The sequence below is a fragment of the Berghia stephanieae genome, chromosome 9 (assembly GCF_034508935.2).
Source record: "Berghia stephanieae isolate SIO BIC M18660-M18661 chromosome 9, UCSD_Bste_1.3, whole genome shotgun sequence".
Lineage (NCBI taxonomy): Eukaryota > Metazoa > Mollusca > Gastropoda > Nudibranchia > Aeolidiidae > Berghia > Berghia stephanieae.
This window is the reverse complement of record NC_088368.1, coordinates 46953972-46981351: the sequence shown is the minus strand read 5'-3', so window position 1 is coordinate 46981351 and position 27380 is coordinate 46953972. Positions and strand designations below refer to the sequence as shown.

At 39.1% G+C, this 27380-nt stretch overlaps 2 protein-coding genes across 14 annotated transcripts in view; both read right to left on the bottom strand.

Moving 5' to 3' along the window:
- Nucleotides 1-27380, bottom strand: part of LOC144980353 (uncharacterized) — a 79867-nt gene that overhangs the window by 44841 nt on the left and 7646 nt on the right. For 3 of the 13 annotated variants that reach the window (XR_013646872.1, XR_013646870.1, XM_078928029.1), the window contains exons 2-3: nucleotides 6989-7322; nucleotides 2761-2836 (exon numbers count right to left, since the gene is read on the bottom strand). The gene's annotated coding sequence lies outside the window, so the exon portion shown is untranslated. Of the gene's footprint in view, nucleotides 1-2760; nucleotides 2977-5170; nucleotides 5319-6988; nucleotides 7323-7480; nucleotides 7602-23212; nucleotides 23525-27380 lie in introns of those variants that run through there. The other 10 variants (XR_013646869.1, XR_013646871.1, XM_078928027.1 and 7 more) reach the window with 10 other exon arrangements.
- Nucleotides 10066-25947, bottom strand: LOC144980351 (small ribosomal subunit protein uS13-like). Its single transcript, XM_078928025.1, has 5 exons — nucleotides 25929-25947; nucleotides 18761-18859; nucleotides 16272-16358; nucleotides 14035-14228; nucleotides 10066-10184 (listed from the first exon to the last, which is right to left on the bottom strand). The coding sequence occupies exons 1-5, from the start codon at nucleotides 25929-25931 to the stop codon at nucleotides 10109-10111; spliced, it is 459 nt and encodes a 152-aa protein (XP_078784151.1). The 5' UTR covers nucleotides 25932-25947; the 3' UTR covers nucleotides 10066-10108.

The window sequence follows — 27380 nt, the reverse complement described above, 5'->3', positions numbered from 1 at the left end:
CGATCATTTGTATTATACTTTTAAGAAGAAAGAGAAAGAGAAGAAAGAAGAAGAAGAAAGAAGAAGGAAAAGAAGAAGAAGAAGAAGAAGAAGAGAAGAAAGAAGAAGAAGAAGAAGAAGAAGAAGAAGAAGAAGAAGAAGAAGAGAAGAAGAAGAAGAAGAAGAAAGAAGAAGAGAGAAGAAGAAGAAGAAGAAGAAGAGAAGAAGAAGAAGAAGAAGAAGAAGAAGAAGAAGAAGAAGAAGAAGAAGAAGAAAAAAGAAGAAGAAGAAGAAGAAGAAGAAGAAGAAGAAGAAGAAGAAGAAGAAGAAGAAGAAGAAGAGAAGAAGAAAGAAGAAGAAAGAAGAAGAAGAAGAGAAGAAGAAAAGAAGAAAGAAGAAGAAGAAGAAAAAGAAGAAGAAGAAGAAGAAAAGAAGAAGAAGAAGAAGAAGAAGAAAGAAGAAGAAGAAGAAGAAGAAGAAGAAAGAAGAAAGAAGAAAGAAGAAGAAGAAGAAGAGAAGAAGAAGAAGAAGAAGAAGAAGAAGAAGAAAGAAATGAAGAAGAGAAGAAGAAGAAGAAGAAGAAGAAGAAGAAGAAGAAGAAGAAGAAGAAGAAGAAGAAGAAGAAGAGACGATGAGAAATAGGAATAGTAGTTGTTAAAGAAGATAAAAGAGGAGGTGGTCGAGAATTAATTTAGTAAAATTGGTATAGAAGGAAAGAGAGATATAAGGGGAGGGGAGTTTAAAGGGATAGAAGAGAGAAAGAAGGAGAGAGAGAGAGAGAGAGAGAGAGAAAAGAGAGAGATAGAGAGAGATAGAAGAGAGAGAGAGAGAGAGATAGATAGAGAGAGATAGATAGATAGAGAGAGAGAGATAGATAGAGAGAGATAGAGGGAGAGAGAGATAGAGAGAGAGGGAGAAAGAGAGAGAGAGATAGATAGAGAGAGATAGAGGGAGAGAGAGATAGAGAGAGAGGGAGAAAGAGAGAGACACCAATCACATCCACAACGATAGAACAAAAAAAAAGGAAAAATTTACTACGTCGTCTTTTTCTATACTCAACATGGCGCTGAACAAACAGCTCACAGTATAATTATCTCCTTAGTCTTTTTTTCTAATTCTATGGTTGACGTCTAGGAATTCCTCTATAATGTTGCCAAATATGCCAGGCAAATAAAAAGAAATATGCCAAATATTATGTATAAAATGCCAAATCTTTCTTAGCATCATTTTTTCTCCTAACATTAAACTTACTTACTGCGGCCATGAGAAAATATCTTGATTTCATGTTTACAAAAGCCGAATACTTCTTGCACACATAATGGTAAAATCTAGCAAAGTCGAAATGAGCGTGAATCTGTAAACCAACCAGGTAAAAATAAGCGGTATGGAGCACACCAAAATGTCAATATGTCACACCTATTTTGGCCTTGCCAAACGACTTCTGAAATAAAGGACAAGTTTTAAAAAATTACTTTGGCCTTTAAATCATCAAATTGGCAAACCCGTCCTGAGAACAGTAGCGGAGCGGAGTGAATATCGGGAAATCCCGATAATTAGTAATTCATTCCGAGAAATGTTGGAACAGAGAAAAAGACATAAAATTATTTGGTAGAGAGAGAGGCGGGGGGGGGGGGGGGGGGGGGGGGGTAGGGGGGGGGTAGAGAGATACTTAGAGAGAGAGGAGAGAGAGAGAGAGAGAGAGAGAGAGCGAGAGAGAGCGTTAGGAGGGAATTGAGAGAAGATATAGAATGGATGGACAGACAGAGAGGGAGCGGGAGAGAGACAGAGAGAGAGAGAGAGAGAGAGAGAGCGGGAGAGAGAGACAGAGAGAGAGGAGGGAAGAGAAAGAGAGAGTGGGAGAGAGAGAGAGAGGGAAGAGAGAGAGAGAGGGAAGAGAGAGAGAGTGGGAGAGAGAGAGAGTGGGAGAGAGAGAGTGGGAGAGGGAGAAAGAGAGAGTGGGAGAAAGAGAGAGTGGGAGAGAGAGATAGAGAGTGGGAAGAGAGAGTGGGAGAGAGAGAGTGGGAGAGAGAGAGTGGGAGAGAGAGAGTGGGAGAGAGAGAGAGAGTGGGAGAGAGAGAGAGAGGAGGGAAGAGAGAGCGAAGACATAAATGGATGGATAGACAGAGAGAGAGAGAGAGAAAGCGGGGTGGAGTGGGAGGTGGGAAGAGACAGAAGATAGACATGGAGGGATAGACAGTGAGAGAGAGGGAGGAAGAGATTAAGGAGGGAGAGAGAGACAGAGACAGAGAGAGAAAGACAGAGGAGGGAGAGAGAGGGAGAGAGAGTGAGAGAGTGGGAGAGAGAGAGAGAGGAAGAGATTACGGAGGGAGGGAGAGAGTTGAGGGAAGATAGAGAGAGAAGAGAGAGAGAGAGAGAGAGAGGGAGAGAGAGAAAGAGAGAGAGGTGGAGATAGAGAGGCGGAGGTAAGAGAGAGGGGAGGGTAGAGAGAGGAAAAGGAAAAAAAGAGAGAGAAAGAGAGGGGGAAGAGAGTGAGGATAGGAGAGAGTGCGAAGAGGGAAGAGAATAAGTGAGGAGAGAGAGAGAGAGAGAGAGAGAGAAGAGAGAGGAAGAGAGAGAGATGTAAAGAGGGTTAAGGAAGATATAGATGAAGTGAGAGAGAAAGAGAGAGATTGAGATATAGAGGTGAAGGGAAGAGAGAGAGGGGATGGGAGAGAGAGAGGGAAAGAAAAAGAAGAGAGAGAGAGAGAGAGAGAAGGGGGAGTGTGGGGGGGGGGGAGATGAATGATTATAATTTAAGAATGAAAGAAAACGACAACTTACTCAATAAGTGGCTGTAGACTATAACATTCGACAATCTCTGTTTGATGAACGTGGCTTAAATCACAGCAATGGCCGTCTGTTTTTCATTATAAAATAACATGAAGAAACCGATTCAAATTCACAGACGATTTAAGAATATAGTGAAGAAATTAGTATCAGTAAGTGATTCATTTCTATACACAAGTTAGTTCCTTAGCCTTTTAATTTTGTCCACGACTTTCTGTCTGTTTTTCTTCACACCAACTTGGCTTGGAATAGCGATTACGAGTAATCGGGAAATTCCGATATTACTCGGCTCCGTACACATCAATGTTGCCAAATATGCCAGACAAGTAATATGAAATATGCCAAAGAATATGAATAAAATGCCAAATCTTTCTAAGCATCAATTTTTCTCCTAAAATTAAACTTACTTTCGGCGGCAATTTGTAAATATCTTGGTTTAATGTTTACAAAATCCGAATACTTCTTGCACACTTAATGATAAAATGGCAAATTAGAAATGAGCGTTAATTTTTATGCCAACCAGGTAAAAATAAGCGGTATGGATGGACACCAAAATGTCAATATGTCACACCTAGTTTATCAATGCCAAACGACTTCTGAAATAAGGACAAGTTTTTAAAAATTACTTTGGCCTTTAAATCATCAAATTGGCAATCCTTATCAACTTATGGCGCTGAGATGATATCGGGAATTCCCAATTATTAGTCATTCCAATCACGAGAACAGTTGGTGCACAGAGAAAAAAACAAACATATTATGATATGGTAGACAGATGGGGAGGTGGGGGGGGAAGGAGGGGGAGTAGAGAAATAGAGAGAAAGAGGCCGGGAGAGAGAGAGGGAGAGATAGTGAGGAGGGAAGAGAAAGTGGGGAGAAAGAGAGAGAGAGAGAGAAAGAGAGAGAGAGAGAGATAAAGAGAGTGAGGGAGCGGGAAGAGAAAGTAAGGAGAGAGAGGGGGAGAGAGGAGGGAGATAGAGAGTGAGAGAGGATAGGAGAGAGAGCGAAGAGGGAAGAGAATATTTAAGTGAGGAAAGGGGGGGGGGTGGGAGAGGATGGGAGAGAAAGGAGAGATATATATAAAGAGGTAGGAAGAGAGATAAAGAGGGAGAGGGAGAGAGAGGAGGGCAGACAAAGTGAGGAGAGAGAGAGAGATAAAGATGGAGAGAGGGTTGAAGGAAGATAGAGATGAAGAGAGAGAGATGGAGATTGAGAGGCGGAGGTATGAGAGATGGGATGGCAGAGAGAGGAGAGAGAGGAAAAGAAAAAGAAGAGAGAAAGAGAGAGAGAGATAGAGAGAGAGAGAGAGAGAGAGAGAGGGGCGGGATAAAGAGGGAGAGAGAGAGAGGAGGGAAGACAACGTGAGGAGAGGAGAGAGAGAGAGAGAGAGAGAGAGAGAGAGAGAGAGAGAGAGAGAGAGGATGATTATAATATAAGATTGAAAAAAAAACGACAACTTACTTTGAGATAGGGAGAGAGAGAGATAGATAGTAAGAGAGAGAGAGAGAGAGAGAGAGAGAGAGAGAGAGAGAGAGAGAGAGAGAAGACATAGATGGATGGACAGACAGAGAGGGAGTGAGAGAGAGAGAGCGAGAGAGAGAGCGAGAGAGAGAGAGAGGGAAAGAAGGGGAGCGGGAGGACGGACGAGAGAGAATTAGAGAGAAAAGAGATATGGAGGGAAAGACAAAGAGAGAGTGTGAGAGAAAGGAAGAGATTAGGGAAGAAAGAGAGAAAGAGAGAAAGAGACAAAGGAGGGGAGAGAGAGAGAGGAAAGAGGGAAAGAAAATAATAGAGAGTAAGAGAGAGAGAGAGAGAGAGACACACACAGAGAGAGATAGATAGAGAAAAAGAGATAGATGGAGAGATAGATAGATAGATATAGAGATACATAAATGAATAGAAAGAGAGAGAGAGACAGAGAGAGATAGATAGAGAGAGAAGAGAGAGAGGGAGGGGAAAGAGAGAGATGAAAGAGAGAAAGAAAATAAAAAAGATATATATATATATATATATATATATATATATATATATATATATATATATATATATATATATAGATAGAGATAGATAGATAGATATGGAGAGAGATAGATAGATGGAGGGATATATATAGATAGAGAGATAGATAGAGAGAGACACAGAGAGAGATAGAGAGAGAGATACACAGAGAGAGATAGATAGATAGATAGAGAGATACACACACACACAGAGAGAGAAAGAGAGACAGAGAGAGAGAGAGATACACTCACACACACACACAGAGAGAGAGAGAGAGACAGGAGAGATACACAGAGAGAGAGAGAGAGAGAGAGAGAGAGAGAGAGAGAGAGAGAATACACACAGAAATGATTTGATGTAAGAAGGAAAGAAAACCAACCCATCCCTAACAGGTTACTAGAGAAAATACCATTGGATAATCTTTGTATGTTTGATCTATTGAAATCACAGCAATCCTTGGATGTTTTCTATCGGAATATGAGGAACACCAACCACATTCACAACGATAGAACAAAAAGTAATGAAGAATGTACTACGTCGTCTTTTTCTGTACTCAACATGGTGCTGAACAAAAAACACATACTATAATTAGCTCCTTAATCTTTTTTCTAATTCTATGGTTTGTTGACGTCATCTTTCCTTGGGATCGGTATTACGAATAATCGGGAATTCCCGATATTACTCAGCTTCGCACTCATCAATTAATTTCTTGGTTCGTTTATGAACGCCCAGGATTGCCAATATCTTTTCTGTAGAAAATGCCAAAAAAGTTACAGAAATATGCCAAATAGCATGAATAAAATGCCAAATCTTTCTATGCACCAATTTTTCCCCTAAAATTAAACTTATTTACTGCGGGCAAGACTAAATATCCTGATTTCATATTTACAAAAACCGAATACTTCTTGCACACATAATGGTAAAATCTAGCAAAGTCGAAATGAGCGTTAATCTGTAAACCAACCAGGTAAAAATAAGCGGTATGGATGCACGCCAAAATGTCAATGTGTCACACCTATTTTGGCCTTGCCACTCGACTTCTGAAATAAAGGACAAGTTTTAAAAAAATTACTTTGGCCTTTAAAACATCAAATTGGCAATCCCGTCCTTATAACAGTAGCGGAGCTGAGTTAATATCGGGAATTCCTGATAATTATTAATTCATTCGGAGAAGTGTTGAAACAGAGAAAAGGACATAATATTGTTTGGGAGAGAGAGAGAGAGAGAGAGAGAGAGAGAGGGAAAGAGAGAGAGAGAGAGAGAGAGAGAGAGAGAGAGAGAGAGAGTGTGTGTGTGTGAGAGAGAGAGAGAGAGGGGGGGGGTAGAGAGAGACTTAGAAGAGAGAGGAGAGAGAGCGCGTTAGGAGGGAATAGAGAGAAGATATAGATGGATGGACAGACAGAGAGGGAACGGGGGAGAGAGAGAGAGAGAGAGAGAGAGAGAGAGAGAGAGAGAGAGACAGAGGAGGGGGGGAGAGAGAAGATAGACAATAGACAGAGACAGAGATAGAGAGAGAGAGAGAGAGAGAGAGAGAGAGAGAGAGAGAGAGAGAGAGAAGGGGGGGGGGGAAGAGATTAGGGAGGGAGAGAGTGAGAGTGAGAGACTGGGAGAGAGAGAGAGTGGGAGAGATAGAAAGACAGAGAAGGGGAGAGAGAGAGGAAAGAGAGAAAGAAAAAAAGAAGAGTGAACGAGAGAGAGAGAGAGAGAGAGTGAGTGAGAGAGAGAGAGAGAGACAAGTGGGGGGTGGGGCGGAGTGGGAGGAGGGAAGAGAGAGAGCTAGAGAGAGCAGATAGACATGTAGGGATAGACAGACAGAGAGAGAGAGAGAGAGAGAGAGAGAGAGAGAGAGGAGAGAGAGGAGAGAAAGAAATAAAAGAGTGTGTGTTGGAGAGAGAGAGAGAGAGAGAGAGAGAGAGAGAGAGAGAGAGAGAGAGAGGAGAGAGAGAGAGAGAGAGGAGAGAAAGAAATAAAAGAGTGTGTGTGTTGGAGAGAGAGAGAGAGAGAGAGAGAGAGAGAGAGAGAGAGAGATGTAAAGAGGGTTGAGGGAAGATATAGATGAAGAGAGAGAGAGAGAGAGAGAGAGAGAGAGAGAGAGAGAGATTGAAATAGGGAGGTGGAGGCAAGAGAGAGAGGGGAGAGAGAGGAGAGAGAGAGAGAGAGAGAGAGAGAGAGAGAGAGAGAAGGGGGGATGATTATAATTTAAGATTGAAAGAAAACGACAACTTACTTAATAAGTGGCTGTAGACTATAACATTCGACAATCTCTGTTTGATGAACGTGGCTTAAATCACAGCAATGGCCGTCTGTTTTTCATTATAAAATAACATGAGGAACCCGATTCAAATTCACAGACGATTTAAGAATAAAGTGAAGAAATTAGTAAGTGATTCATTTCTATACACTGCAAACGTTTTAAGAATAAAGTGAAGAAATTAGTAAGTGATTCATTTCTATACACTGCAAACGTTTTAAGAATAAAGTGAAGAAATTAGTGATTCATTTCTATACACTACAAACGTTTTAAGAATAAAGTGAAGAAATTAGTGATTCATTTCTATACACTACAAACGTTTTAAGAATAAAGTGAAGAAATTAGTGATTCATTTCTATACACTGCAAACGTTTTAAGAATAAAGTGAAGAAATTAGTAAGTGATTCATTTCTATACACTACAAACGTTTTAAGAATAAAGTGAAGAAATTAGTAAGTGATTCATTACTATGCCCTACATGGGACAACAACCAGCTCGTCCTAAACACTCAAACTAGTTCCTTTGCCGTTTGTCCACAACCAAGTCGGGACTCGCACTCGTCATGTCTTTTCATTGGTTCGTTTGTTATGAACACCCAGGATTGCCAAGATATTTTTTGCAAAAAATGCCAAACAAGTTACAGAAATATGCCAAATAATATGAAAAAAATGCTAACTTTTCAAAGTATCAATTTTTCTTTAAAAAATGCACATAAAATGGAAATTTAACTAAACTTTCTTATCCTGCTGCCACGAGTTAGTGTCTTCATCTAATGTTTACAAAACCCGACCACTTCTTGTAAACATAGGGATGAACATTTCTGTATTCCATAAAAATAATGTTTATTTTGTTAACAAACTAGATAAACATACGTGACATGAATTTCAAAAAAATACATTGAGTCATAGCGTACGATCCACTAAACGTGCTCAAGGCGCTTTATAAGTGGTCTCTAGCCAACAGATACCTTGAAATTATAGGACGAGACATGCCGCCTGTTACAAATATTTAATTTCTTTTCCCACTGTTTATGTCCAGGTACTCATTTTACACCGGAGTACGATGAGAGAATGTTAGTAAACAGCATTTCCCAAGGACTCAACTAAGCGTTGCTGAGATCGGGAATCAAACCTAGGACAAAAGAAATTCTTAAACCGCTAAACCAAATGTTTTTCCGGCAAGTCGGCGTTAAAGAGAAAATCCTTTTGTTTGTTTTGGATTTTTGAACACCAAATTGGCAATCAGTTATGATGTGAGTAGGGCGGAAATATCGGGATTTCCCGAAAACGAGTTAATAATTAGAATTGGGAACTTTTATGCTATTATTAGTACCACAATCCACGTCATTTTTCTAGGGTTCTCCTGGGCGGATCCGAGTACTCTGTGGTAATCGTATTGTCGAGTACTCGTGTACATGCGTAATCGTGTATTATTATTATGTAGACGGCTCTCTAACAGAAGCAACGAGGAAAAAACTAACAACACCAGTGGGGAGTTAACCTGGGACTATGGGAGATGGATACAATTGGTGCCACCTCCTATAGTGTCAGTTTCATTCTCTCTGGTACACAACTCCCATAGTCCGACTTCAATTCCCAATGGTATCCATTTCTCATAGTCCCAGGATCAATCCCCATTGGTGCCCACCTTCTATAGTGTCATGTTCATTCTCCTCTGGTGGTACCCAACTCCCATAGTCCGGCTTCAATTCCCAATGGGTATCCATCTCCCATAGTCCCAGGTTCATATTCCACCGATGAACAGAAAATCCCAATTATATGGAAAACATCGACTATAATTCCAGTACCCAAAAAGAATCCACCAACTCAGCTGAATGATTATAGACCTGTTGCGTTAACATCAATTATTATGAAATGTCTGGAAAAAATTCTGAAAAGAGAGCTGTTGCAATTTATATATGACCAACACATACTTGATCCATATCAGTTTGCCTACCAACAAAATCTTAGTGTGGAAGACGCACTCCTCACAGTGATGCATTCAATATCAAATCACTTGGATGTTTCACCCGCCAACTACTGCCGAATCCTATACGTCGATTTTTCGTCTGCCTTTAATACCATGAAAACCAACATATTAATCAGTAAACTGCATGCTCTAAACCTTCCCCATTACCTCATCAACTGGTATAACAATTTTCTCATCGATCGCCCCCAACATGTCAGAGTAGGCTCAAATATATCATCAGTAAAAACTCTTTCATTCCTAATTACTTTACGGTCATTCGACTACGATTCATGAATTCTTTCTTTCCATCTTTAAAATATTTGAATTCGACGAATTGACTGATTTCAGTTAATTGACCGATAATTTACAGGTACACAACTCCCATAGTCCAACTTCAATTCCCAATGGTATCCATTTCTCATAGTCCCAGGATCAATCCCCATTGGTGCCCACCTTCTATAGTGTCAGGTTCATTCTCCTCTGGTGGTACCCAACTCCCATAGTCCGGCTTCAATTCCCAATGGGTATCCATCTCCCATAGTCCCAGGTTCATATTCCACTGATAACCTTTATCCTCTTCTCCCCACTGTGTACACCTCTCCGAGTCCCAGGTTCACTCCCCAGTGTTGCCTACTGCCCATAACTTTGTCGGATATTGTCAGGTTTCGTAAAAAAGTAATTGCTTTTTTACGAAACCCGTCGATAACCAGTCTCAGATTCACTCCCCACTGTTGCCATCTTTTTGTACGGCCGAGTGACCTTTCCTGGCAACTCGGGAATAGCGAGAACTCGGAAATAGCGAGTAATCAGGAGTGGACCCGTCGAACTCGCTATTTCCGAGTTCTACTGTATATCCATCGCTAATATAAACGGCCCATGAGCTATGCGTAGTGCTGTGGAACATTCCTAATTACTTTAACGGTCATTCGACTACGATTCATGAATTCTTCCTTTCAATCTTTAAAATATTTGAATTCGACGAATTGACTGATTTCAGTTAATAGACCGAGAATTTACAGGTCTACCCCGCCCCTTTTGATAGAAAGTATGCAGTATAGAGAAGAAATAACACAAAGACAAAAACGTTAATTTTTACATATCTTTATATTTATTGCGACTTCAACACAATTATTTCTTCTTGGCCACACCAACAGTTCTACCTCTACGTCCAGTAGTCTTAGTGTGTTGACCTCTGACACGGAGACTGAAATAGAAGAACAAAATAGACACATTTTAAGCTTATTTATAGACCAAACACGGGTGGGAACAGATTCGGCAAGAATAAATATGAATAAAAATCAGTGCAATTTCGTGCGACTATGTAGTCTAGTGGTATGACACTCGCTTTCAGATAGGAAGGTCCTGATTTCGAGCCTCGCTCAGCGCATAGTTGAGTCCTTAGAAAAGGCTCTTTGCTCATTCTCTCATCCTACTAAGATGTAAAATGAGTACCTGGCCGTTAACAGCGTTGTCTCTGTAGAAAAACAACAACAAACAAACAACAAACTAATATCGCCTAACAGGCGTCATGTCTCGTTCTACATGTTACACATTGCAGTTGGTCAGTGGCCCCTTGTAAAGCGCTTTGAGCACATAAAGTGGACATTGCCCTATATAAAAGCTAGTTTATTTTTAAAATTTGTTTCATTATAACACAATAAAAAAGGAACCTTACAATTGATAAATCTATAAATTTATCTGATACAAATCTACTCAAAGTCTACGCGCATGACACAGGGATTGAGGGATGTAAATGGCAAATGACAAAAAAATATCTGAAACCAACTCGCATACTGCCTTTTTACAAAATTGATGGTTCAAAGAAAAGGAAATGGTTGTGTATGTATTTTACTCACAGTCCATTTATATCTACAAAGTGGAAGCGAAGAAAACTGATGAACATATAACAAAGTTTGATCAATCTCATTTAAAAAATCACCTGATGTCAAATTGATTATATTGTAAGCTTCGTCTCCTCAGCCTAACTCTACTAATAAGTGATTGGATGGCCAAAATCTATTCTAAGAATCAGAATCTCAAATCAATGATGCAACATAAACAATGAAACAAACAAATTCAAAAGTAACAATGTAAAGGAATGAAGATGGATGGATAGCCCAACACTAATGAAGAAAGCTGAGGACAGATCTGATCTGGATGAAGGGTCATTACTACAGCAGAGTAATCTCATGACTTGTCTGCCTCTACAACTACACTACAACGACCACAGTTACTTATCTTAGTTTAGTCAGGAATATGAGAATGAGAACTTGAGAGAACTGAGAATTCTAAGTCAAAACAGGAGATATCAGTGCAACATCAAATAAAAACAAATATATGCAACAGTAAAAAAAAAAAGAAGACAAGTTTCTAAAATTCTTAGCTTCGGGTTTAAACCAAGAAGAAATTCACAAAGTCTGCCACACTCCAATAAGCACCTATAGATTGTTGTGATGATGTTTTTACATTGAGTTCGTTATGTTGCCACGCTGGCTATTTACAGAACAACATTTCAGAATTTTTTTTTCTGAAGATCTCTATAACTGATATGTAGTTCAGAATCAGATCGAAAAATTGTCTGTCTGAATTCATGGCCTGTGAATAACGAAGACTTGCACGTTTGTAGTGGAAATAACCACTTCCGTTCAAAACAGCTGGTGGAGAGTTTCTGTGTATACAGAAAGTGCTTGCCATGTCTGGGCCTATATGCAACATACTATATTGTTGTGGTATTTAAGAAGGTTCTTTAAAAATAAATTATTTTATTACTTTTATATATTATTTTTTATTGCCCCCCCCCCCCCCAATTGAAATCTGAATTCAGAAAAATTCTGAAAGATTTACATCCCTGATGACAGTAAAATCCAGATGATTTTGTTTTCAATTTTAAGGGTTTTACAGTGATTACAACACATTAAGGTCATATTAGCGCCAGTAAAAAGAGAATGGGACAGTAAAAAGGTCTAGAATTAAAATTAAATCACCCAAGAAAATGTAAGTTAAAGAGGAATTGGATCAAAGAGGAAACAGATGTAGATTCCAAGACACACTATCAAAGTACTTAAGTTTGAGATCACCTAAAGTCTCATCCAGACACAAGTAGTGTAAATGTTGCTGCTCGAAGCTGGAAGAAATAAATAATAATGGGAAGTTGAATGTAAGCTTCAATTTAATTATGAACGTTTCGGGTTTCCCCTTTATCGACAAAACAGGATGAATGAAACACCACACCTTAACTACGCCACTACCACATCATCTCATTCATCTGTGGTGTTTCGATCATTCTGTTTTGTAGGGGAAACCCGAAACGTTCATTTGATCTGTTTTTGTAATTAAATTGAAGCTTACATTCAAATTCACGTTATTATTTACATCCAGACACAAGAACAGGTCCCAACTAAGAAGAGGGATACACTCAAATGTTTACAAATCATATATCATATGTAAACAAAACAATACAGTGCATAACAGAGAGATGATTTACAAGACAAAAAATAGCATCTCTCACAACTCTACTAAACATTTGACTGAAAGTAATCTCATTCCAAAACATAGACAGGAAGCTTGTTGGGAATCAGATATAGGGGGATAAAAGACATAATAAGTGCCTCCCTGCCCACTATGGGAGGTCAGGAACCCCACCCAGTGATACAGGGGGATAAAAGACATAATAAGTGCCTCCCTGCCCACTCTGGGAGGTCAGGAACCCCACCAGTGATACAGGGGGATAAAAGACATAATAAGTGCCTCCCTGCCCACTATGGGAGGTCAGGAACCCCACCCAGTGATACAGGGGGATAAAAGACATAATAAGTGCCTCCCTGCCCACTATGGGAGGTCAGGAACCCCACCCAGTGATACAGGGGGATAAAAGACAAGTGCCTCCCTGCCCACTATGGGAGGTCAGGAACCCCATCTAGAACGTATCTGATACAAAACTACTCAAAAGTCAACATGACAGTAAAGTATGGATCAATCCACTACAACCAAGCTAGAATGTCACCCAGACAAACACGAACCGACAATTGTTGAACACAAACTGCCTACTAACCAGTACGGAAAATGAGTCGATTTACGAAATGTCACAACTTCAAGAGCATTTCCAAACCATTAAACTTATTGAAGATGGAAGTTGATGGCACAGTAAATAGGACTTTCAAGTGTGATTAAGTCATTGTGAAGGTGAATTGGTGATCTATAAAGTGAACTATAACGACTACCTTTTTCATCTCTTAAAAACCACGAAATTTTAAAAGGTTCAAGCAGGCGGGTCTGTGAAAATCTCTCATTCTGGAGTGAATGCCACTGACACCTCAGACCACAAACCAGTATTAAACCAAAATGCATAATTCCCACCCACTCCCATCCGTGTGGTTAGGTTGCCTTGTGGTATGACACTCACTTTCGGATGGGAAGGTCCTGGGTTCAAACCTTGCTCAGCGCATAACTGAGTCTTTGGAGAAAGCTCTTTACTCAGTCTATCACCGTACTCAGGTGTACAATGACTACCTGGCCGTTTACAACGTTGTCTCTGTCCGAAAAAATTGTAATATCGCCTAAAAGGCGTCATGTCATAAGCAAAGCATTTTGAGCATGTTTAGTGGATATTGCGCTATATAACAGCTCACTTTTTTATTCTTCCCATAGAAATGGCACTTCTGCAAAGGACATTATATTAAAGAACGGAGCGACTCCGATAGAAATAACAAAACATCGTAAAGATTTAAAGTGACGTCAGAACGGTCAATAAACCTGACAACCCTACACACCTCTATACACAGGATACACCTGACAACCCTACACCCCTCTATATACAGGATACACTTGACAACCCTACACACCTCTATACACAGGATACACCTGACAACCATGCAACTCAAACTACTGCAGGGTCTTTATAGATGAAAAACGAAAAGAAAAGAAGAAATGGGAGATAGATAGATAGATAGAGAGAGAGAGAGAGAGAGAGAGAGAGAGAGAGAGAGAGAGAGAGAGAGAGAGAGAGAGAGAGAGAGAGAGAGAGAGAGAGACAAAAAAAAAAAAAAAATCCTCACCCCCAGAAATGTCGAAGACCTCTGTGAGCACGGATCTTCTTCAGCCTCTCCAAATCTTCACGGAGTTTGTTATCCAAGGAGTTACTGAGGACCTGGCTGTAACGGCCATCCTTGAAATCCTTTTGTCTGTTCAAGAACCAGTTGGGGATCTTGTACTGACGAGGGTTGGTCATCACGGTAATCATACGTTCTACCTGATGAAAACAAGAATTTGATAATGTCATGAATAAAAAACCTCCAAAGAACTCGAAATCATATATAGCGCAATATCCACTAAATGTGCTCAAAGTGCCTTACAAGGGGTCCCAAGCCAACAGCAACGCATAACATGTAGGACATGACATGATACCTGAAAGACGATATTACAAATTTTTTTAGACAGAGACAACATTGGTCATGGCCAGGTACACATTTTACACAGAGTACGGTGAGAGAATATGAGTAAAGAGCCTTCTCCAGGAACCAAACTATGTGCCGAGCGAGGCTCAAACCCAGGACCTTCCGATCCAAAAGCGAGTGTCATACCACCAGACCACAAGTAAATTCAAGCAACGGAATGAATGAAGCTATAAAGTGTAAAGAGTCCCGCCTTGAGTGGTGCGCAGTTGATAGAGCCCTTGGAAAATGCTCTTTACTGAATTCTCTCACCGCACTCAAGTGTAAAATGAATACCTGTCTCCAGGTGAAAAAATTATTGTAACACAGCATACAGCATAAGAGATTGTCTTTTACATATTTTAAGCCATTAAAACGAGTTAAAATATTCTAAAACCAATGCGTTCAATCATTATACAACAATGATGTATCTAATATGAAATGACAGGGTTTTCCAGCGGGAGGCATGGAATAATTACAACAATGATGTATTTATTATGAAATGACAGGGATTTCCAGTAGGAGGCGTGGAATAATAATTAATCTCTATGCCAATGGTGGAGCAGATAAAGCATTACACACACATGTTAAATGTCTAGGTTTGAGTCAGACATGGTATCTCTCACAGTTATCTTGAGCAGGGAACTTTATTGCCCACTGGTCAATGACAACAGATAGAGTAATTTAAGACATTTTCGTCCAGATAAACAAAAAATCCACCGAAAAAGAGTTCTTATTAAAACTATAATGACGACACAGAATGATTAAATAAAGGTAATTAATTTTTCTAAAGAAAAGACCCAAATCGCTCCCTAAGCCTTAAGTGATATGCTATAGAAGTTGTAGTAAATTGAAACTCTAAATATTGGAGAATTCCATCTCTTCACTCTGACATAAAAAAAAAATAAATTAGAATTTAGAATCAAATCAAGATTTTTTTAAAAAAAGGGAATGAATATATATTTCATAAAAATCAATAAAGGGAAATAACCATTGTAACGTTTAATCTGTAATATAAGCAACCGATTTTCTGATTGAATGCCTTACAGAGATGTTGATTTAAACTTAATTATAATCGTGATTAACACAACAGAAGTAACAAAAAGTAAAATAGCATCAATTATATGCAAAATCTCCAATACATTATGAAAGATTTACAGTGAACAACAGGCATCATATAATCAACTGGACTTAATTGTTGAAAACTCAGTTTTCAAATGAACAACACTGACCACGACAGTCCCAAGCTGAAATGCGTTATATTGGTAGATTTTGAAATGAGTGTGATTTTATAGAACGCCCACAGGGTATCACGGAAACAGTTTTGACAATTAAAATGACATAATTGGAAAGGAAAATGGTTGAAAATTATGATGATTTATGTGTCAAGGAGAATTTTTTCATGAATGATGACACATGGCCTAATTTTCTTGCCCACTAAAATTAAGCTATCTTTCCATTACAATATCCTCTATTTAGATTTAAACTTAAATGAATTTAAGGAGGGAAACGGTAAAGCGTTCACTGCCCTTTATTTTGTTGTTTAATCTATCGAATTCTGTAAATAAACACCAGAGATATCTCAATTTAACCAAGTCATTGTTTAAGCCTGCATCTCCCAAATAACAACTCGCGTTCATACAAACGAATGGGATAACTGTGACACAGATCTAGCCCAGAATGGGATAACTGTGACACAGATCTAGCCCAGAATGGGATAACTGTGACACAGATCTAGCCCAGAATGGGATAACTGTGACACAGATCTAGCCCAGAATGGGATAACTGTGACACAGATCTAGCCCATCATTTAAGTGCCTACTACTCGGTTGACACGGGGATAATCACAGGGAAATATTTACCTCATCATCAGTCAGTTCTCCTGCCCTTTTGGAGATGTCAACATTTGCTTTTTTGCAGACAACTGCAGCATATCTACGACCGACACCCTGAGAAAATAATAACCACGAGAATACAACCATTATTTTCAAGTGAACGCATTATAAAAATGGCTGAAACAAAAAAAAAAAAAAAAAATTCTTATTGGTTTGAGTAGGTACTTTGGTAAAAACAAAAAACAAACAAAAACGAAGTAATTATTTCTCTGAATGCTCGGGAAAATAAATTGTATCCCTATTTCTCCCAACGGCTTCCGTTCTCAAGATTCTTTTGGGTTATTTGCCAGAGTGTCTGTGTGAATGATGAATGTGTATGCATTTCTTGGGTTTTCTATTGCCAGTGAATGGGTGCACTGTCTTTTATTACAAAATTTCTGTTTATAGACTCCTATCCTGAGTTTGGGCTGTCCTGTCTTTCAACCTCTGTTCCCATCTTGAGACTTTGGCTTTGTTATTCAGGTTTACTTCTGTTGTCTCTTTGATAGATGGATTATTCGCGATAGCACAACATTTTGATAAAATTATCTGTCATTGTCAACAAAGTGCCTAAAAATCGGTAGCTCCATGATTCGTGAGAATTCCCTGTCCACTCTGAGCATTTACTTTTGCATCGACATCACATCAGCTACTCGAGGCTAGCCGACCATTCGGAGAAATAGAACTGGCCAAAAAATAAATAAATTGGCAATCAATTGAGCTCAATGAAATCTATATCATTCTTGCCTTTTCCACCCTTGGTCAGACTACAGGCCACAGACAAACAGTTTCCACCCTGAGCTAACTTTTAATAAAAAAATCTTGTTCCATGTCTTACCACTTCTCTGTATATATCAGCTTCTTAAATTCTTCCCCATGGTTCATGTGGCCTTCCCCTTGATCTTCCTCTGCCCTGAGGTAGGTACTTTGGTAAAAAATTCAAATTGGATTGAGCTCAATGAAACCTATATCAATTTAAAGTGCTTTTCAACACGATTCTAATGATACCAACATTGTGATAAGCAGAAGAAAAGTTATTGTTAGTTTAAAGGCTGAAAAATGGTCTTCTACTTGCCTTTGTTATTTACCGACGGACTTTGTGACCTGAAAATTGTTGCACATCCAGTAGTAACCATCATTTGGATTTTAAAACTGGCCTAAAATGACTGCTAAGATTTGAGTAAGGGTTTTGCTGGAACGAATTTCATGGATGCGGTATACAGCTTTGCCCTGAATTTAATTTCATAAAAAAGTTAAGATCTTAAATAATCGTGCCATCATGAAATTTTGATTTACCAAGTTCTAATCCTATAATTATCCAAAGCTAAATTATACCCTATTTTATCCACAATCAAAAAGTTATACAAAATTGTCATTGATTTTAAAATAAACTACACCAAACGACAGAGTAATTTCTCCTCAAACAAATGAGACATCAATCATTAAAATCCATCCATAAACAAAAAAATCCATGGAACTTTTTCTGAGACCCATCACTCAAAAGTCCAAAAAATCGGTCACAGCCACTAGGCCATTAATCGGCTTCCTGCTGGAGGGCCAAATGGTACCAAAGTACCCAGTTCCAGTCCAAAACTTTGCTAGTGGAGTCATTCTTTCTCAGGGCGTGTCCAATCCACCTCCATCGTATTCTTCCTATTTGCTCTCCCAGTGGCTTCTGCTGTGTTCTTTTCCATAGTTCGCACTTAATGCTATCCATCCATTTTACTCGGAGTAGCTTGTTTACGAAAATCTGCATTCTTATATATGCCTACTATGCATTCCAATTTTCACATCTATACAGTAGGACAGACTTCACGTTTGAGTTGAAAAGTCTTAGCTTTAGTCGAAGGGAGATATTTTTAGTTCTCAAAACTCTGTTCAACAGTGTGGTTGCAGCCTGTGCCTTTCCTATCCACGCTTTCACTGCTGCTTCCATGCCCTCATGCTTGTCAATTATACTCCCGAGATAACAGAAAGTATCTCTATGCTAATGAAACCAAAATTGTGAAAATCATATTGAGGGAAGAAAGGCTATATTAGCTCAACCTTCTTCTCAGTATCATTATCGAGAATCAAAATTTCGTAGTTTTCCATAAAACTTTGTATTTTCGCAATTGGCCATGAAATTTGTCTAAAATTTATCACATTCATCAACACAATCTAGATAACATAATATTGCAATAGGCCAAACTTTAACCAGACCTGCCAACTTGAAATGTAAAAAAATTGTAGTTTTCAGAGAGAAGAAATAGAAGTCACTATAATTAACTTTACAAATTAATATTTTACATTGATCAGTATTAAATATGTCTTCAAAACCCTGAATAGATGCTTTGTGGCATCAAAGTCTTCTTTTAATCACATTGTAATGAATCAAAAATGTCTATTTATTTCTATTGTTGAAGCCAAAAATTCGTATTTTTACCAGTTTTATTTGTAGTAGTTAGTAGGCCTGTTTAACAAAAATACAAACTCACTCTGATGGCAGTGAAGGCATGGGCAACCTTCCGTTTACCGTCAATGTTCGTGTTCAAGACACGAAGAATGTGTTGGAACTTCTCTGGCACGACAAGAGACTGAGGAAAAAAAGTAAAAACAAATCTATAGTGACATCCAGTGATACCTACTACCAGTACTAGCAGTTCAACAGGAAATTGAGAGACGAAGAAAAATTGATATAAACTGATCTGCGATATTCCTCTTTATAACAAAGTTACCTATGCCTTTTACTGAACCCCCTGTTGTGAATTTTGTCAGTAAGTTATATACGACTATCCCTACCAGAGCCCCACATTCCTTTCGACCCCTATTGCCTATTATGGGAGTGAGAGAGAGAGAGAGAGAGAGAAGAGAGAGAGAGAGAGAGAGAGAGAGAGAGAGAGAGAGAGAGAGAGAGAGAAGAGAGAGAGAGAAGAATGGCGACCTGTGTAGACAAACTTAGGTCTGAGTCTGAGTAGACACAGTTGTAATTGTTTTCAAGAATACAGTTTATGATTTTCATATGGAGTTTGAGTTAGATCGCAAGTTCTTAACACCCCCTTAAATGCGAACTGCAATTTCCAATCACAACTTTCATAGTCTTAGTCTTAAGTGCGAGTTGGGTCACAATTCGACTCCCACTGCCACTACTGCTGCTCACTAAGGGCAAGGGGCTAAGTTGACATGACCCAGTCACTGTTACTGTTTGATTTAAATATAGGTGGCGATATTATACCTCCATTGGAGGTGTACAAAAACGCACAGTTTTTATGCACCTCTGTTGGCGGTGATGGTAAATTAATGAAAATGTTGCTGCATACGACCATGAGGTTTAAATAGGCACTTTGATAACTCCAGTCCAGTGGCCGCCGATAGGCTCACTGTAAGTAGGCACTTAAATGAAAATTCAGTTTTCAAATGACAGTATAAAACAGGGATGTAAATGCAAAGTTGAAAAAAATTCTGAAATTCTGCGAGCTCATTTCAATAGTCTAAACTCTAAGTGACACTCCAGGAATGAGGTGATAAATGGCCTTGTGATTGTGACAACATTTTTAGGACTTTTGAGTGATAAGTCTCAGAATAAAATCTAAATTATTTTGTTTATGGATGGATTTTAATGATTTATGTCTCCTTTTTGTCAGGAGGAAATACCATTATTTGGTGTTGTTCATGCTTAAATCAGTGCCCATTTAGAATTATTCTTATCTTTATGGATTAAACAGGGTTAAATTAGTTTGGGATACTGAAAAAAATCAGAATTTTGGAATTCTTAACTTATTTTCACTGCACGTAATCCAACACCTAAACTTTTATATCAAAATTATATTCAGGTCAAAATATTACCCCCAATAACTAAATGAATCTGACAATAATAAAAACTCGTACTCAACAGCCATATCATTACTTAGGCCAATTTTGAGATTGGAAAGATGGTCACCTCCCGATATTTATCATTCTCTCAGGCCCCAAACCCTTCTGCTAATAACAAAGGCAATAAGAAGTACATTACAATTAAAATACTACATTAGGTTTAGAATCGTGTTAAAAGCCCTTTACTTTACTTTATTGGTGTAGCTTTCAATGAGAACAAACAAATTTGATTTTTCCCCCCACCACAGTCAAAAGTTCGTGGCAGTCTCAACCAGAAATGAGACCCCATAGAAATTTCTCATAAAGACCAAGGCCAAGGGAAATGTATCTTCAGACTCATTATGACTGGAATGAATTGCAACACACAGGAATTACTTACAGAAACAGAAATACATTCCAATTGAGCCTTAGGAAGAAAGTGTAACAACAACTCAGAACTCAGTCATGAATACTCGATATGTATCCACCATCTTCTACTTTCGATTCTGCAGCCCATGTTTTGCTTCCGGTAAACTAAAAATAACCCTCCTTGTTTACACAACAGATGTGAATCTAGTTCCGAATTAAAATTAGGAAAATTCGGAAATTCGAACGCTATCAATCCTTAGTACTTCCGAATTAAAATTCGGAAGCTGTCGTGGAAATAAGTTGAATGGTAAAATACACGTATAATCATAACTGACACAACAGTAGTGTAAATTAAGTGTCTCAGTACATTGAAAATGGATATTCACTACAAATTCTCTATATGTACAGCAGTATCTCTTATCACAAGAGTTGTTGGTAGTGAGGTATTAAGAAACATTTAAATAGTTTGGGGAAGCTAGAAAATGTCTGAAAAATAGGAAATCCTAATAATTCTGAAAGATTTACATCCCTGATAAAATCTGGTTTACTATGATGCAGTATACCATCCCGATGATAAAACCGTTTGAATTTTGTCTCTAGGTTATATAGAAGCAGAGTTATTCAATTTTTTATGCCTTAAAAACACCCAAAATTTACTATAGGAATCAGCCTGAAATTGGGCACCAGCTGACTGAAAAAAACGAAAGGGGATTCCCCTGTAACGTCACAAGGCTAGGAGCCAATGACCAACGCTGACCACGGCAGTCCAAGCTGAAATGGCGTTACTTTGGTAGATTTTGAAATGAGTGTGATTTTATGGAATGCTCAAAGGGTATCCTGGAAGCAGTTTTGAAAGTTGAAAATGGTATCATTGGAAAGGAAAATGATTGAATTTTATGATTATTTATGTTTTAAGGGGATTTTTTCATGGAATGATGATAAACGGCTTGATTTTCTTGCCCACTAAAATTAAGCTATCTTTCATTGCAATATCTTCTAGATGAATTTAAGGAGGGAAACGGTAATTGTACCAAATGATAGAGCGTTCAATGCCCTTTATTTTAGTATTTAATTTATCCAATTATGTAAATAAATACCAGAGATATCTCAATTTAACCAAGCCATGGTTTTAGCCTGCAGCTCACAAACGATAACTAGCGGTCACACAGGTGAATGGGAGAACTGTGACACAGATTTAGCCATTCATTTAAGTGCCTACTGTAAGGTGAAACTCGTTTTTTGGAACTTTATTTTTGGCCCTTTATTGTTTTTGGTCACCATGGCGTTATTTGTGAACCTATGTGACTAACTTTGGTATCATTATAAAGGGCACAAAACAAGCTTTCCTACGGTATATTTTATTCTTAATTCCTGATTGTATTTCTCAGAAAGCTATTGAAATAAAAATTCTCGATAATTAGTAATTCATTCCGAGAAATGTTGGAACAGAGAAAAAGACATAAAATTATTTGGTAGAGAGAGAGGCGGGGGGGGGGGTAGGGGGGGGGGTAGAGAGATACTTAGAGAGAGAGGAGAGAGAGAGAGAGAGAGAGCGAGAGAGAGCGTTAGGAGGGAATTGAGAGAAGATATAGAATGGATGGACAGACAGAGAGGGAGCGGGAGAGAGAGAGAGAGAGAGGGAGAGAGAGAGAGAGAGAGCGGGAGAGAGAGACAGAGAGAGAGGAGGGAAGAGAAAGAGAGAGTGGGAGAGAGAGGGAAGAGAGAGAGAGGGAAGAGAGAGAGAGAGGGAAGAGAGAGAGAGTGGGAGAGAGAGAGAGTGGGAGAAAGAGAGAGTGGGAGAAAGAAAGAGTGGGAGAGAGAGAGTGGGAGAGAGAGAGTGGGAGAGAGAGAGTGGGAGAGAGAGGAGGGAAGAGAGAGCGAAGACATAAATGGATGGATAGACAGAGAGAGAGAGAGAAAGCGGGGTGGAGTGGGAGGTGGGAAGAGACAGAAGATAGACATGGAGGGATAGACAGTGAGAGAGAGGGAGGAAGAGATTAAGGAGGGAGAGAGAGACAGAGACAGAGAGAGAAAGACAGAGGAGGGAGAGAGAGGGAGAGAGAGTGGGAGAGAGAGTGTGGGAGAGAGAGAGAGAGAGAGGAAGAGAGAGAGAGGGAGAAGAGATTACGGAGGGAGGGAGAGAGAGAGAGAGAGGTTGAGGGAAGATAGAGATGAAGAGAGAGGAGAGGAGAGAGGAGGAGAGAGAGAGAGAGAGAGAGAGAGTGGAGATAGAGAGGCGGAGGTAAGAGAGAGGGGAGGGCAGAGAGAGGAAAAGAAAAAAAAAAGAGAGAGAAAGAGAGGGGGGAAGAGAGTGAGGATAGGAGAGAGTGCGAAGAGGGAAGAGAATAAGTGAGGAGAGAGAGAGAGAGAGAGAGAGAGAGAGAGAGAGAGAGAGAGAGATGTAAAGAGGGTTAAAAAAGATATAGATGAAGTGAGAGAGAAAGAGAGAGATTGAGATATAGAGGTGAAGGGAAGAGAGAGAAAGAGGGGATGGGAGAGAGAGGAGAGAGAGAGGGAAAGAAAAAGAAGAGAGATAGAGAGATAGATAGATAGATAGATAGATAGATAGATAGATAGATAGATAGATAGATAGATAGATAGATAGATAGATAGATAGAGAGATAGATAGAGAGAGAGAGAGAGAGAAGGGGGGAGTGTGGGGGGGGGGGGGGGTGGGGGGGTGGAGATGAATGATTACAATTTAAGAATGAAAGAAAACGACAACTTACTTAATAATTGGCTGTAGACTATAACATTCGACAATCTCTGTTTGATGAACGTGACTTAAATCACAGCAATGGCCGTCTGTTTTTCATTATAAAATAACATGAGGAACATTATTCAAATTCACAGACGATTTAAGAATATAGTGAAGAAATTAGTATCAGTAAGTGATTCATTTCTATACACTACATGGGACAACAACCAGCTCGTCCTAAACACTCAAGTTAGTTCCTTTGCCTTTTAATTTTGTCCACAACAGACTGTAACGACTTTCTGTCTGTTTTTCTTCACACCAACTTGGCTTGGAATAGCGATTACGAGTAATCGGGAAATTCCGATATTACTCGGCTCCGCACTCATCAATGTTGCCAAATATGCCAGACAAGTAATAAGAAATATGCCAAAGAATATGAATAAAATGCCAAATCTTTCTAAGCATCAATTTTTCTCCTAAAATTAAACTTACTTTCTGCGGCAATTTGTAAATATCTTGGTTTAATGTTTACAAAATCCGAATACTTCTTGCACACTTAATGATAAAATGGCAAATTAGAAATGAGCGTTAATTTTTATGCCAACCAGGTAAAAATAAGCGGTATGGATGGACACCAAAATGTCAATATGTCACACCTAGTTTGGCCTTGCCAAACGACTTCTGAAATAAGGACAAGTTTTTAAAAATTACTTTGGCCTTTAAATCATCAAATTGGCAATCCTTATCAACTTATGGCGCTGAGATGATATCGGGAATTCTCAATTATTAGTAATTCCAATCAGAGGACAGTTGGTGCACAGAGAAAAATACAAACATAATATGTTATGGTAGACAGATGGGGAGGGGGGGGGGGAGGGGGAGTAGAGAAATAGAGAGAAAGAGGCCGGGAGAGAGAGGGGAGAGATAGTGAGGAGGGAAGAGAAAGTTGGGAGAAAGAGAGAGAGAGAGAGAGAGAGAGAGATAAAGAGAGAGAGGGAGCGGGAAGAGAAAGTGAGGAGAGAGAGGGGGAGAGAGAGGAGGGAGAGGGACAGAGTGAGAGAGGATAGGAGAGAGAGCGAAGAGGGAAGAGAATATTTTAAGTGAGGAAAGGGGGGGGGGGAAGTGGGAGAGGATGGGAGAGAAAGGAGAGATATATATAAAGAGGTAGGAAGAGAGATAAAGAGGGAGAGGGAGAGAGAGGAGGGCAGACAAAGTGAAGAGAGAGAGAGAGATATAAAGATGGAGAGAGGGTTGAAGGAAGATAGAGATGAAGAGAGAGAGATGGAGATTGAGAGGCGGAGGTATGAGAGATGGGATGGCAGAGAGAGGAGAGAGAGGAAAAGAAAAAGAAGAGAGAAAGAGAGAGAGAGAGAGAGATAGAGAGAGGGGGGGCGGGATAAAGAGGGAGAGAGAGAGAGGAGGGAAGACAACGTGAGGAGAGAGAGAGAGAGAGAGAGAGAGAGAGAGAGAGAGAGAGAGAGAGAGAGGATGATTATAATATAAGATTGAAAAAAAACGACAACTTACTTTGAGATAGGGAGAGAGAGAGAGAGAGAGAGAGAGAGAGAGAGAGAGAGAGAAGACATAGATGGATGGACAGACAGAGAGGGAGTGAGAGAGAGAGAGCGAGAGAGAGAGCGAGAGAGAGAGAGAGAGAGGATGATTATAATATAAGACTGAAAAAAAACGACAACTTACTTTGAGATAGGGAGAGAGAGAGAGAGAGAGAGAGAGAGAGAGAGAGAGAGAGAAGACATAGATGGATGGACAGACAGAGAGCGAGTGTGAGAGAGAGAGAGCGAGAGAGAGAGCGAGAGAGAGAGAGAGAGGGAAAGAGGGGAGCGGGAGGACGGAAGATAGAGAATTAGAGAGAAAAGAGATATGGAGGGAAAGACAAAGAGAGAGTGTGAGAGAAAGGAAGAGATTAGGGAAGAAATAGAGAAAGAGAGAAAGAGACAGAGGAGGGGAGAGAGAGAGAGGAAAAAGGGAAAGAAAATAATAGAGAGAGAGAGAGAGAGACACAGAGAGAGATAGATAGAGAAAAAGAGATAGACGGAGAGATAGATAGACAGATATAGAGATACATAAATGAATAGAAAGAGAGAGAGACAGGAGATAGAGAGAGAGAGAAAGAGAGAGGGGAGGGGAAAGAGAGAGATGAAAGAGAGAAAGAAAATTAAAAAGATATATATATATATATATATATATATATATATATATATATATATATATAGAGAGAGAGAGAGAGAGAGAGAGAGAGATAGAGATAGATAGATAGATATGGAGAGAGATAGATAGATAGAGGGATATATATATAGAGAGATAGATAGAGAGAGACACAGAGAGAGAGAGAGATACACAGAGAGAGAGAGAGATACACAGAGAGATAGATAGATAGATAGATAGATAGAGAGATACACACACACACACACACACACACACAGAAAGAGAGACAGAGAGAGAGATACAGAGAGAGAGAGAGATACACAGAGAGAGAGAGAGAAAGAGAGAGAGAGATACACAGAGAGAGAGAGATACACAGAGAGAGAGAGAGAGAAAGAGAGAGAGAGATACACAGAGAGAGAGAGATAGAGAGAGAGATACACACAGAGAGAGAGAAAGAAAGAGAGAGAGATACAGAGAGAGAGAGAGAGAATGAGAGAGATAGAGAGAATACACACAGAAATGATTTGATGTAAGAAGGAAAGAAAACCAACCCATCCCTAACAGGTTACTAGAGAAAATACCATTGGATAATCTTTGTGTGTTTGATCTATTGAAATCACAGCAATCCTTGGATGTTTTCTATCGGAATATGAGGAACACCAACCACATTCACGACGATAGAACAAAAAGTAATGAAGAATGTACTACGTCGTCTTTTTCTGTACTCAACATGGTGCTGAACAAAAAACACATACTATAATTAGCTCCTTAATCTTTTTTCTAATTCTATGGTTTGTTGACGTCATCTTTCCTTGGGATCGGTATTACGAATAATCGGGAATTCCCGATATTACTCGGCTCCGCACTTATAAATTAAGTGTGGCTTAGACGAGAGAATGAGGATAGGGTTAATTTAAACGGCAGTGTAAGCTGGTGTAGGTGGGTGGGTGGGTGAGGATTAGGGGGAATGAATGAGATACTTGATACATACTATGATAATAATACTGTCATTCATCTTGGATGGGTACAGGGTGGGTAGGTGGGCAAATATGTGTGTGTGTATGTGTGTGTGTGTGTGTGAGTATGTGTGTGTGTGCGTATGTGTGTGTCGGTATGTGTGAAGGATGGGGGTTGAAAGTGAGGACAATGACTACAGTGTTGAATTGGAGGGATGGGGCGGGATGGGAGAAAGGAAGGGTGTTAGATAGTAGGTGAGAATTGCATTAGGTATCATTTGTAATATAGCAGCAGCAGCAGCAGCATCAACTTTTTCTATACATTGTTTAATTTCTTCTTCAATCTTTATTACTTTATAATTGCCCCGCCCACCGCCAACCCCTGTCTCCGACCTATATTGTCTGCTGCGCAAAAAATCTATTGATATTTATAATAATTTTCCGTTATTTTTATTAAATTTAAATGTTCATATATTACACCTGACGTAATTGCTTTAATTGTATTCATACCATAAGGAGATCTTGTTGTATATGATATGGAGATTGTATTGTATATTGTTATGTTGTTTAGACAAGTAGTATTATGTGTTGTTTATATAATTAACTCCTTGTTTTGTTTTTTTAATATGACTATGATTACTATGTTAAATGTCTCTATATGATGTTTGTGAGAATATGTGATATGAGTGTATGTATCGTTTTTCATTATTTTGTGAAATATCGTAATAAAATTATACCACTCCTTAAGGTTTCTGCCCAAACTTACAACTATTGTTCACGTTTTTTTTAAATATCATTATATTTATATTGGTTGAAAGATGCGAGAATGGGAGTTTAATTTCTTGTTTCGTTTGTTATAAACGCCCAGGATTGCCAATATCTTTTCTGCAGAAAATGCCTAAAAAGTTACAGAAATATGCCAAATAGCATGAATAAAATGCCAAATCTTTCTATGCACCAATTTTTCTCCTAAAATTAAACTTATTTACTGCGGGCAAGACTAAATATCTTGATTTCATGTTTACAAAAGCCGAATACTTCTTGCACACATAATGGTAAAATCTAGCAAAGTCGAAA

Bases quoted from the DNA above. Each gene is read 5' to 3' on its own strand.
- LOC144980351 (XM_078928025.1), bottom strand. The intron at 16,359-18,760 runs GTGAGTTTGTAT...TTATTTTCTCAG, and splicing joins ATGCCTTCACTGCCATCAGA to GGTGTCGGTCGTAGATATGC. The intron at 14,229-16,271 runs GTAAATATTTCC...TGTTTTCATCAG, and splicing joins GAGAACTGACTGATGATGAG to GTAGAACGTATGATTACCGT.